Consider the following 12,916-nt stretch of genomic DNA (forward strand, 5'->3'; position numbering starts at 1 on the left):
TTGTGGCAGAATGGAAGTGAATCCTCGCAGCCATGTTCCAACATCTTGTGAAAAGCCTACTCAGAAGAGTGGAAGTGGTTATAGCAGCAAGGGGGGGGGGGGGTTTAACTGCATATTACTGCCGATGGTTTTGGAATAAGATGTTCAAGACGCTCATATGGGTGTGATGTTCATGTGTCCACTAACTTTTGGCCATGCAGTGAATCTCCGGTTCTATTAAATGATCAGAGCTGTTGATTGTGTACAATTGTTGATGTTCTATGTTTTTGGAGAGAATTATAGGTTCTGTTCTTTTGACAATTGAATCCCAAATCTGTAATTTTACCAATACATCTGTGTGTAGAAGCACTGAGCAGTGTGTGTGTGTGTGTGTGATTTTCAGGTCTGCTGAGCCAGAGGGAATGGGGAGTGACTTACACCCCTGAGAGAATCTGTGCCTTAAAGGGGTCTTCAGTAGACATGAGCTGCACTTACTCATATCCCACATCTCACACAGTGCAGAAAACTTTCTGGTTTATTCACTGGAACAAGCCACAGGAGCCTGAGGACCTGTCCCAGGACCCAGAGTACTCTCACCGTGTGGAGTACCTGGGGAATAAGAACAGTGATTGCACTTTTAGAATAAACCAGCTGAGAAAAATTGATTCAAAAACATACCGATTCAGGTTCCTGACTGACTGTGATGGTGGAAAATATACTGGAAAACCTGGTGTCACATTGGCAGTTACAGGTAATTATTTTAGGCTGTAAACTCACAGGATTCTCTTCCCACAAGTATGACTGGAAGCTTTTTTACAGTTTTAATTTGCTATTTGAAGGTCTACAGGTGATGGTGAATCCTGACACAGTGAAAGAGGGACAGAGTGTGATACTGACCTGTAGCACCACCTGCACTCTGACTGGCAGCCCAGCCTTCATCTGGTACAGGGACGGATCTCCCCTGTCCTTCACTGGTCAGAGACACCAGTTCACAGCCAGCAGTGAAGATGCAGGCAGATACTCCTGTGCTGTGAAAGGCTATGAGCTTCAGTCCCCTGCAGTGGCTCTTAATGTGAGATGTGAGTACCAGAGGCCAAACTTCTTCAAATCTCACAGAAATGTATTTGAGTAAAAAGTACACAAATTCTTTATTTATTTAGTGGAGTAGAAAGTGAAAGTTGCCAATATTGTTCATACTCCAATATCCTACTTAAATACAATAACAAAGTACATGTACTTAGTTACTTACCACCACTGTGCAAAAATAACAAAACAAGCATTTTGGCACAAGCAATGCATGGCCCTAATCCTCTTAGTGACCATCAATTTTCTACTTACGTTTCCATTTGCTATTGATATTATTAGTGCACATTATGTCTGTTAAAAAATAATTTTTATCATCTTGCTGTGTATTCTACTGTAGAATAGAAGTGTGTTGAGTTACATTCTGTTTGCTTTTTTAATCCACTCAGGTTTGAAGGTGGATATAAATTCTGACACAGTGTCAGGGGGAGAGACAGTGGAACTGACCTGTAGAGCAACCTGCACTCGGCTGGGCAACAGCTTCATTTGGTACAAGAATGAGCAGCGTCTGCCTGACTACTACAGGTTCTACCAGTCCTATAGAATACTTACATTCACAGCCAGAAGTGGAGATACGGGCAGATACTCCTGTGCTGTAAGCGGCAATCAGCATCTTGTTTCCCCTGCCGTGACTCTCAGTGTGAGATGTGAGTGTTTGAGGTCACATTTGTGTATTTTATATTCATTTATGCACAAGAACTAATTCTTCTGAGAGAACAAGCATTCCATTATCAGTCAGATTGAGATTTTGGGGTCTCAGTTTACTTCAATCTTTAATTGAAATGAAAAGCTGGACCATTTACAGTAATATGCATTCATACATTTATTGTGGGTTCTGTACAATGTGGAATTTTGTTGAATAACTCAGTATATTGTGTTATTGTATTTCTTCTTCTCACTCAGGTGTAAAGTTTGAAATGAAATCTGACACAGTGAGTGAGGGAGTGAGGGTGACACTAACCTGTAAAATCACCTGCACTGACCTGACTGGCAGCCAAACATTCATCTGGTACAAGAATGGACAATATCTGTCTCACACCACCCAGAAATATCAAAATCATGACCTTCAGTTCACAGCCAGCAGTGGAGATGCAGGCAGCTACTCCTGTGCAGTAAGAGGCCATGAGAATCTCTCGTCCCCAGCAGTGACTCTTTGTGAGTATTTGAGGACAAACTCATTTATTTCACTTTACTGAATGTCATTTGTTACTAATTTTGAAAAAGCGGTGATGCAGTTGTACTTTAATGTACCGATAAAAGACATGAGAACAGGGCAGAAGCGCAACCTGCAGATGATGATTAGGAAATGGACGTTATTATGTTTAGAAACAATATCGGATTAAGTTAATTCTTAAAATTGAAAGAAAGATGGCATTGCAATAATTGCAGTCAAACAAAATGACATACTGGAAATATTAAGGAAAAGGAAACATATTTTAACTGAGGTAAGTGTGAGATCTATATAAAACTGCAGGACTTGTTATTTTCTCTTTCAGATCATCCTAAGAGCATCTTACTATCAGTGCGCCCCTCTGGTGAAATAGCGGAGGGCAGTTCAGTGACTCTGACCTGCAGCAGTGATGCCAACCCACCAGTGCAGAGATACACCTGGTATAAGAATAATAGAGCTGAACTCTCATGGATAGGATCCAGTTACACCATTAAAAACATCACACTGCAGGATGCAGGAGAATATACCTGTCAGGCAGGGAATGGGATTGGGACAAACATCTCTCCTCCTAAACATCTTGATGTGCAGTGTGAGTATATCAGTGCATCTCAGCTTCAGACACACAGAGCAGAGAGTCAGTATCTCCTGAGTGTCTTTGGGCAACTTCACAGCAGTAAGACACTGAGTAAAGCAGTCACACTGGCCAGTGGAGGAGAGATCAGATATAATTACATTATCATACAGTGATGAGCCTGAAGTCATTTTGAGTTTACAAAGGGCAAAAAAAAGTACCACATGTAGCTGTTCAACTTTATAAAAATGAAGTTATCATTATTAATGATGACGCTAAAAAGACATATCTAAATACTTCTGTCACTTTTGAAAACTTGATTCTGCTGTGTCATTTTCTGACTATCATAAAAAGCTACAGTATATCCAGTTCATTTAGTAACAAAGCATGTTATACTGGGATATTTACTGTAACAAGTTCTGCAGTCCTTTTCCCCACAAACCACGCAATCCATCGTTGTTAGAGGCACCAAGGCTTTATTGTGCGCTCGATACCAAAAACACGGAAACAAAAACAAAACGCACACGATAAGGACGGGGATTAGATGGCATGCCGCTCCCGCGTGCGTCTCTCATTCCAACACCCCGGTCTCACTGCAGGCAGAACATATACACAATTAGCAATCAATTGTAATTGCAAACAGGTGTGGTTGTTAGCCAGCTATACTGCTCCCACTCTGCCTGCAGATGATGCCCTAACCACACCACTCCTCCACATCACATTGTGAGATTTCAGCTCCATTATAAACATTACTTTGAAATAAATGTCTCTACTAGTGTTTTGAGACGCAACACAGTGAGTGAGAAATTATATGGAATTTAACACATTTTCTAATGGTTTTTGATGCTCCCAAGAACACCTCTGTGTGAATTTTATTTAAAACTGCAGGACCTGTTATTTTCTCTTTCAGATCCTCCTAAGAGCATCTCAGTATCAGTGAGCCCCTCTGCGGAAATAGTGGAGGGCAGTTCAGTGACTCTGACCTGCAGCAGTGATGGTAACCCACCAGTGCAGAACTACACCTGGTATAAGAGTAATAGAGCTGTATCCCCATGGAGAGGATCAGACCGGAGTTATACCATTTATACCATCAGACTGCAGGATGCAGGAGAATACTACTGTCAGGCACATAACAAGATTGGGACAAAAACATCTCCTCCTATAAGTCTTGATGTGAAGTGTGAGTATATCAGTGCATCTCAGCTTCATACACACAGAGCAGAGAGTGAGTATCTCCTGAGTATCTTTGGGTAACTTCACAGCAGTAAGACACTGAGTAAAGCAGTCACACTGGCCAGTGGAGGAGAAATCAGATATAATTACATTATCATACAGTGATGAGCCTGATCATACTGGCATGTTTTATGTAAAACGTGCAGTCATTTTAAGTTTGCAAAAGGCAAAAAAGGTACCACATGCAGCTTTTCAATTTAAAAAATGAAGTTATCATAACTAATGAAGATTCTAAATAGACATATCTAAATACTTCTCTCACTTTTGAAAACTTGATTCTGCTGTGTCATTTTCCAACTACCATAAAAAGCTACAGTATGTCCAGTTCATTTTTTAAAAAAGCATGACATACTGGGATATTTATTGTAACATGTTCTGCAGTCCTTTTCCCCACAAACCACACAATCCTTCGTTGTTAGAGGCACCAAGGCTTTATTGTGCGCTCGATACCAATAACACGGAAAAAAACCAAAACAAAACACAGACGATAAGGACGGGGATTAGATGGCATGCCAATCCGGCGTGTGTCTCTCATTCCAGCACCCCGGTCTCACTGCAGGCAGAGCATATACGCAATTAGCAATAAATTGTAATTGCAAACAGGCGTGGTTGTTAGCCAGCTATACTGCTCCCACTCTGCCTGCTGATGGCGCCCTAACCACACCACTCCTCCACATCACATTGTGAGATTTCAGTTCCGTGGACGGAGTGTAGCACAGTGGGTAAGGAACCGGGCTTGTAACCGAAAGGTCGCTGGTTAGATTCCCGGGTAGGGCACTGCCGTTGTACCCTTGAGCAAGGTACTTAACCAAAAATTGCTTCAGTATATATCCAGCTGAATAAAATGGATACAATGTAAAATGCTATGTAAAAAATTGTGTAAGTCGCTCTGGATAAGAGCGTCTGCTAAATGCCGGTAATGTAATTATTGGGATGGCAGGTATGCCATCCCGCCAAGTTACGCCTTGGTGGGGGCATGCCCCATACCTATACAGCACCGAGAGTTTGGCACTTTTCAGGGTTCCCCACAGAAATAACCACAACAGCCTCAGACACTCAGCCCTTAAAAACATTAAATTCTGTACATTCTGACCCCATTTCAACAGACAGATTTCATAAACAACTTCACATGTCCACACAATAAAGCCCCAAACTAAGGGGATTTTGCATTTTCTCCTTCTTCTTCTTCTTCTTCTTCTTCTTCTTCTTCTTCTTCTTCTCATTCTCATTTTTCCTGCCGCCTATCCCACTAACAACATGTCTCCCCATTGGACATTTTACCGACACCAGCCAAATCTTCACCTAAACGACCCAATCAAAAACTTGCATACACACGCAAAATACCCATACCTTTTTATTCTGAAACATTTCCAGTTTAAACAGCTAGCCTGCCTGTGGCCTAGTGGGCAATGTTACAGTCTTGGGAACATGGGGTCCTAGGTTCAAGCCCAGCTACTACATTCTAGCAAAGCTAGCTACTAAGCAAGACTTCCTGTACCTGTGAAACTCACATTGATTGGGGCTACTGCCATCTACTGACATCAGTTAGTATTGAAATACAAGTACAATTTTTGATGTTCCATAGTTTTGGAGAAGTTAGGTGCAATTGTTTTAAAGTTTTGTTAATTGAATCCCTTATCTGTCATGTTGCCAACACATCTGTGTTTTAAAGGATTTCTGAGCAGTGTGTTTGTGTGTGTGCGTGCGTGCATTTGTGTGTGTGTGTGTGTGTGTGTGTGTGTGTGTGTGTGTGTGTGTGCATTTGCGTATGTGTGCGCATGTGTGTGTGTATGTATGTGTATGTATACATGTGTTCGTGTGTACGTGTGCGCATGTGTGTGTGTGCGTGCCTGTGTTTGTGTGTGTATGTGCGTGTATGTGTGTCTGCGTGTTTGTGTGTGTGTGCGCGTGTGTGTGTTTGTATTTTTCAGGTGTTCTGAGCCGGACGGGATGGGGAGTGACTTACACCCCTGAGGGAATCTGTGCCTTAAAGAGGTCTTCAGTAGACATGAGCTGCTCTTACTCAAATCATACCCATCTCACACAGTGCAGAAAACATTCTGGTTTATTCATTGGAACAAGCCACAGGAGCCTGAGGACCTGTCCCAGGACCCAGAGTACTCTCACCGTGTGGAGTACCTGGGGAATCAGAACAATGACTGCACTTTCAGAATAAACCAACTGAGAGAAACTGATTCAAAAACATACCGATTCAGGTTCCTGAATGAATGTGATCAATATACTGGAGAACCTGGTGTCGCGTTGGAAGTCACTGGTAAATATCTTATGTTATAAACTCGGAGGATTCTCTACCCATAAGTATGACTGGAAGCTTTATTACAGGTTTAATTTGCTATTTGCAGATCTACAGGTGAAGGTGAATCCTGACACAGTGACAGAGGGACAGAGTGTGAGACTGACCTGTAGCAGCACCTGCACTCTGACTGGCAACCCAGCCTTCATCTGGTACAGGGACGGATCTCCTCTGTCCTTCGCCAGTCAGGCACACCAGTTCACAGCCAGACCGAAGCCGCTACTCCTGTGCTGTGAAAGGCTATGAGCTTCAGTCCCCTGCAGTGGCTCTTAATGTGAGATGTGAGTACCAGAGGCCAAACTTCTCTAATCTCACAGTTTTGAAAGTTTTCAACTCTAATTTTCAGCTAAATGGTACAGATTATACTATGCTGCATGTAAATGTTCTGTCATTATAGCATTGCATGAAACGTCAATACCTGAAAACATGCCATAATGCAATGATGGGAAAACACTACATGCAGTATGCCTGAGTCAGGTTTAAATTTCACATGAAACTACAAACCATTGTTCCCTCCTTCAGATTCTCCCAAGAGCATCTCAGTATCAGTATATCAGTATATTTATATATATGTCACCCCTCAGTGTGACATCTATATTAAACTGCAGGACCTGTTATTTTCTCTTTCAGATCCTCCGAAGAGCGTCTCAGTATCAGTGAGCCCCTCTGGTGAAATAGTGGAGGGCCATTCAGTGACTCTGACCTGCAGCAGTGATGCCAACCCACCAGTGCACAGATATGCCTGGTATAAGAAGATTGGAGCTGAATTCTCATGGAGAGCATCAGAACGGAGTTACACCATTAATGAAACCAAATCTGGGGATGCTGGAGAATACTACTGTGAGGCAGAGAATGCGATTGGGAAAAACAGATCTCCTTCTGAACGTCTTGATGTGCAGTGTGAGTATATCAGTGCAACTCAGCTTCAGTCACACAGTGCAGAGAGTCAGTATCTCCTGAGTGTCTTTGGGCAACTTCACAGCAGTAAGACACTGAGTAAAGCAGTCACACTGGCCAGTGGAGGAGAAATCAGATATAATTACATTACCATACAGTGATGAGCCTGATCATTCTGACATGTCTTAAGTAAAACATGTAGTCATTTTGAGTTTTCAAAGGGCAAATAAGGTACCACATGCACCTGTTCAACTTTAAAAAATGAAGTTACCATTATTAATGAAGATGCTAAAAAGACATATCTAAATACTTCTGTCACTTTTGAAAACTTGATTCTGCTGTGTCATTTTCCAACTACCATAAAAAGCTACAGTATATCCAGTTAATTATGTAACAAAGCGTGATATACTGGGATGTTTACTGTAACAGGTTCTGCAGTCCTTTTCCCACAAACCACACAATCCGTCGTTGTTAGAGGCACCAAGGCTTTATTGTGCGCTCGATACCAAAAACACAGAAACAAAAACAAAACAAAAAAGAAAACACAGACGATAAGGACGGGGATTAGATGGCATGCCGCTCCTGCGCGCGTCTCTCATTCCAACACCCCGGTCTCACTGCAGGCAGAGCATATAAACCATTACAAATAAATTGTAATTGCAAACAGGCGTGGTTGTTAGCCAGCTATACTGCTCCCACTCTGCCTGCAGATGGCGCCCTAACCACACACCCCTCCACATCACATTGTTAGATTTCAGCTCCATTATAAACATTACTTTGAAATAAATGTCTCTGCTAGTGTTTTGAGACGCAACACAGTGAGTGAGAACTTATATGGAATTTAACACATTTTTCTAATGATTTTAGATGCTCCCAAGAACACCTCTGTGTGACTTTTAATTAAAACTGCAAGACCTGTTATTTTCTCTTTCAGATCCTCCGATTAGCGTCTCAGTATCAGTGAACCCCTCTGGTGAAATAGTGGAGGGCAGTTCAGTGACTCTGACCTGCAGTAGCAGTGATGCCAACCCACCAGTGAAGAGATACGCCTGGTATAAGAATAATAGAGCTGAACTCCCATGGGGAGGATCCAGTTACACTATTAAAAGCATCACACCGCAGGATGCAGGACAATACTACTGTGTGGCAGGGAATGGGATTGGGACAAAAACAAGATCTCCTCCTATACCTCTTGATGTGAAGTGTGAGTATATCAGTGCATCTCAGCTTCATACGCACAGAGCAGAGAGTCAGTATCTCCTGAGTATCTTTAGGAAACATTGCAATAGTAAGACACTGAGTAATGCAGTCACACTGGCCAGTGGAGGAGAAATCAGATATAATTACATTATCACACAGTGATGAGTCTGATCATACTGACATGTCTTAGGTAAAACGTGTGGTCATTTTGAGTTTGCAAAGGGCAAAAAAGGTACCACATGTAGCTGTTCAACTTTTTAAAAAATGAAGTTATCATAATTAATGAAGATGCTAAAAAGACATCAAAATACTACTGTTCCTTTTGAAATCTTGTTTGGCCTGTTTCATTATCCAACTACCTTAAAAAGCTTCAGTATATGCAGTTCATTTTGTAACAAAGCGTGATATACTGGGATATTTCCTGTAACAGGTTCTGCAGTCCTTTTCCCAACAAACCACACAATCCATCGTTGTTAGAGACACCAAGGCTTTATTGTGTGCTCCATACCAATAACACGGAAAAAAACCAAAACAAAACGCACACGATAAAGACGGGGATTAGATGGCATGCCGCTCCCACGTGCGTCTCTCATTCCAGGTCCCCGGTCTCACTGCAGGTAGAGCATATAAACCATTACCAATCAATTATAACTGCAAACAGGCGTGGTTGTTAGCCAGCTATACTGCTCCCACTCTACCTGCAGATGGTGCCCTAACCACACCACTCCTCCACATCACATTGTGAGATTTCAGTTCCATTATTGGGATGGCAGGTATGCCATCCCGCCAAGTTACGCCTTGGTGGGGGCATGCCCCATACCTATACAGCACCGAGAGTTTGGCACTTTTCAGAGTTCCCCACAGAAATAACCACAACAGCCACAGACACTCAGCCCTTAAAAACATTAAATTCTGTACATTCTGACCCCATTTCAACAGACAGATTTCATAAACAACTTCACATGTCCACACAATAACGCCCCAAACTAAGGGGATTTTGCATTTTCTCCTTCTTCTTCTCTTTCTTCTTCTTCTTCTTCTTCTTCTTCTTCTTCTTCTTCTTCTTCTCATTCTTATTTTTCCTGCTGCCTATCCCACTAACAACATGTCTCCCCATTGGACATTTTACCGACATCAGCCAAATCCTCATCTTCACGACCCAATCAAAAACTCGCATTCACACGCAAAATACCCATACCTTTTTACTCTGAAACATTTCAGTTTTAAATAGCTAATCTGCCTGTGGCCTAGTGGGTAAGGTTACAGTCTCAGGAACATGGGGTTGTAGGTTCAAGCCCAGCTAAAGACATGTTTCTTTAACCTGCTTTTACCCTCACTAATAATTCTCTACTACTTTTCAATTATTGCTTTTGCACCATATCTACCCGCCGTTCACCGAACGTATACACTGCATTATGACGTACCGTCTGCACGTTCAGTTATTAACCGGCTACAATATTGCAAAGCCATTTGTGACTTGAAAGAATTGAGGAAATATTGGATAGCATTGCTTTGGAATACATCTTATTTAATTTCGGTAAGGCAAGATAGCCTATATTGTTTGTAGTACCGTAACTTGGCGTCATTTTGATATCAATATTTTTGAATAACTTGGCATTTTTGTACGTTGAAAACGTGTTTTTTTATGAGATAAACATTACTTTGAAATAAATGTCTCTGCTAGTGTTTTGAGATACAACACAGTGAGTGAGAAATTATATGGAATTTAACACATTTTTCTAATGACTTTAGATGCTCCCAAGAACACCTCAGTGTGACTTTTCTTTAAAACTGCAGTACCTGTTATTTTCTCTTTCAGATCGTCCGAAGAGCGTCTCAGTATCAGTGCACCCCTCTGGTGAAATAGAGGAGGGCAGTTCAGTGACTCTGACCTGCAGCAGCAATGCCAACCCACCAGTGCACAGATACAGCTGGTATAAAAAGAATGAAAGATCTTATTCCTCATGGATTAAATATGGATTGAGGTACACCATTGAAAAAATCCAATCCTGGGGTGCTGGAGAATACTTCTGTGGGGCAGAGAATGCGATTGGGACAGCCTGGTCTTCTCAAATAAATCTCAAAGTGCTGTGTGAGTAATTCTGTACTGTCATTTAGAATGGTTAGGATGGGCAGCATCTTCAGTGAAAATAGCCTATGCATATATTTCTGAATGTTGCAGTCTATCTGTTAAGCAATAAAGGAGAAGAACATATACTCGGATCATAATGCTTTATCCAAAAACGTCTGATATACTGGGATATTTACTGCAACGGGTTCTGCAGTCCTTTTCCCCACAAACCACACAATCCGTCGTTGTTAGAGGCACCAAGGCTTTATTGTGCGCTCGATACCAAAAACACGGAAACAAACCAAAACAAAACACGCACGATAAGGACGGGGATTAGATGGCATGCCGCTCCCGCGTGCGTCTCTCGTTCCAGCACCCCGGTCTCACTGCAGGCAGAGCATATAAACTATTACCAATCAATTGTAACTGCAAACAGGTGTGGTTGTTAGCCAGTTATATTGCTCTCACTCTGCCTGCAGATGATGCCCTAAACACACCACCCCTCCACATCACATTGTGAGATTTCAGCTCCATTATAAACATTAGGCTACTTTGAAATAAATGTCTCTGCTAGTGTTTTGAGACGCAACACAGTGAGTGAGAAATTATATGGAATTGAGCACATTTTTCTAATGATTTTAGATGTTCCCAAGAATACCTCAGTGTGACTTTTATTTAAAACTGCAGGACCTGTTATTTTCTCTTTCAGATCCTCCTAAGAGCACCTCAGTATCAGTGAGCCCCTCTGGTGAAATAGTGGAGGGCACTTCAGTGACTCTGACCTGCATGAATAATGCCAACCCACCAGTGCAAAACTACACCTGGTATAAGAATAATAGAGCTGCCTCCTCAGACACAGGAGGACCAGAGGACAGTTACACCATTAAAAGCGTCACACTGCAGGATGCAGGAGAATACTACTGTGCGGCAGGGAATGGGATTTGGACAAAAACATCTCCTCCTAAGCGTCTTGATGTGCAATGTGAGTATATCAGTGCATCTCAGCTTCAGACACACAAAGCAGAGTGTCAGTATCTCCTGAGTGTCTTTGGGAGACATCACAGCAGTAAGACACTGAGTAAAGCAGTCACACTGGCCAGTGGAGGGGACATCTTATAAAGATATAATTCATTTAACATGAGGAGTAAGCCAGATGATACGGACATGTCATAAGTTGCACAGGGCAAACAAACATACCATATGTACTATAGATGTTTTATACCAAGTAATAGTTACTCTTAATAAACCAAGCAAACAGGATTGTATGTTTCTTTTTCTATTTTTATGCTTTCTAAATAATGCTAAATAAAATTTCTTATCTAAATACTGCTGTCATTATTGAAAGCTTTTCTAACCTGTGTCTCAAGGCCATTTACCAACCCCCATAAAACAATGCAGTATATTCCACTCATTTCCAAACAAAGAAAGCATTTGCAGTGTGATATTCCAGCTTCATTATAAACTTTCCTTTGCAATAAATGGTTCTGAATCTATTTGAGACAAATCACAGAGATTGAGAAATTATATATAGGACGGAGTGTGGCACAGTGGGTAAGGAACTGCGCTTGTAACCGAAAGGTCGCAGGTTCGATTCCAGAGTAAGGACACTGCCGTTGTACCCTTAAGCAAGGTACTTAACCTGCATTGCTTCAGTATATATCCAGCTGTATAAATGGATACAATGTAAAGTGCTATGTAAAAAGTTGTGTAAGTCGCTCTGGATAAGAGCGTCTGCTAAATGCCTGTAATGTAATATAGAATTGAACACATTTCTCTATTGATTTTAGATGCTCCCAAGAACACCTCAGTATCAGTGAGTCCCTCTGGTGAAATCGAGGAGGGCAGTTCAGTGACTCTGACCTGCAGCAGTGATGCCAACCCACCTGCGCAGAACTACACCTGGGTTAAGAAGAATGACACTGGAGTCTGGCAGGCAGGATCAGGACAGAGTTTGAACTTTTCTAACTTTAGATATTGGAACAGAGGACAGTACTGCTGTGAGGCACAGAACAGACTTGGAGCTCAGAATGCTTCTGCTCTACTGGTCACAGTGCAAGGTAGGGCCAGAACATATTTGATACAATATTTTATCTGACGCTGATTATGATCCAGAGGCTACAAAGCAATGCTGATCATAATATTGGTGCTACAATCTGAACCGGATCGTGGTAGATAATGATGATGAGTAACTAAAAGTATCATGATGCCAGCATTGAATTCAGTAAAATTCAAATGTACAGAAATTTCTAGTAAAGGTAGGCATATAAGGGGTGTATTTAAACATTTATAAACCTTCGCCTTAAGGACCTTGGTGAGGCATGTTGTGAAATGAGCACTGCTATATCATAACTGACAGGGCTACATCTCTCTAACTTTGCTTAGGAGGTCAGTCATGAT

General features: G+C 41.7%; 1 protein-coding gene across 1 annotated transcript; it reads left to right on the forward strand.

Annotated features, from left to right (window-relative positions):
* Positions 1-367: 367 nt before the first annotated feature.
* On the forward strand, positions 368-12,576 carry LOC135246240 (sialoadhesin-like; the record flags this gene model as incomplete). Its single annotated transcript, XM_064319743.1, has 9 exons — positions 368-730; positions 819-1,058; positions 1,452-1,709; positions 1,966-2,217; positions 2,559-2,822; positions 3,715-3,984; positions 6,982-7,251; positions 11,229-11,501; positions 12,307-12,576. Coding segments are annotated over exons 1-9 (2,368 nt in total), but the record flags the coding sequence as incomplete, so codon positions are not given.
* Between the last annotated feature and the right edge of the window lie 340 nt (positions 12,577-12,916).

This window comes from Anguilla rostrata, unplaced genomic scaffold (assembly GCF_018555375.3).
Source record: "Anguilla rostrata isolate EN2019 unplaced genomic scaffold, ASM1855537v3 scaf0082, whole genome shotgun sequence".
In the NCBI taxonomy this organism is placed as follows: Eukaryota; Metazoa; Chordata; class Actinopteri; order Anguilliformes; family Anguillidae; genus Anguilla; species Anguilla rostrata.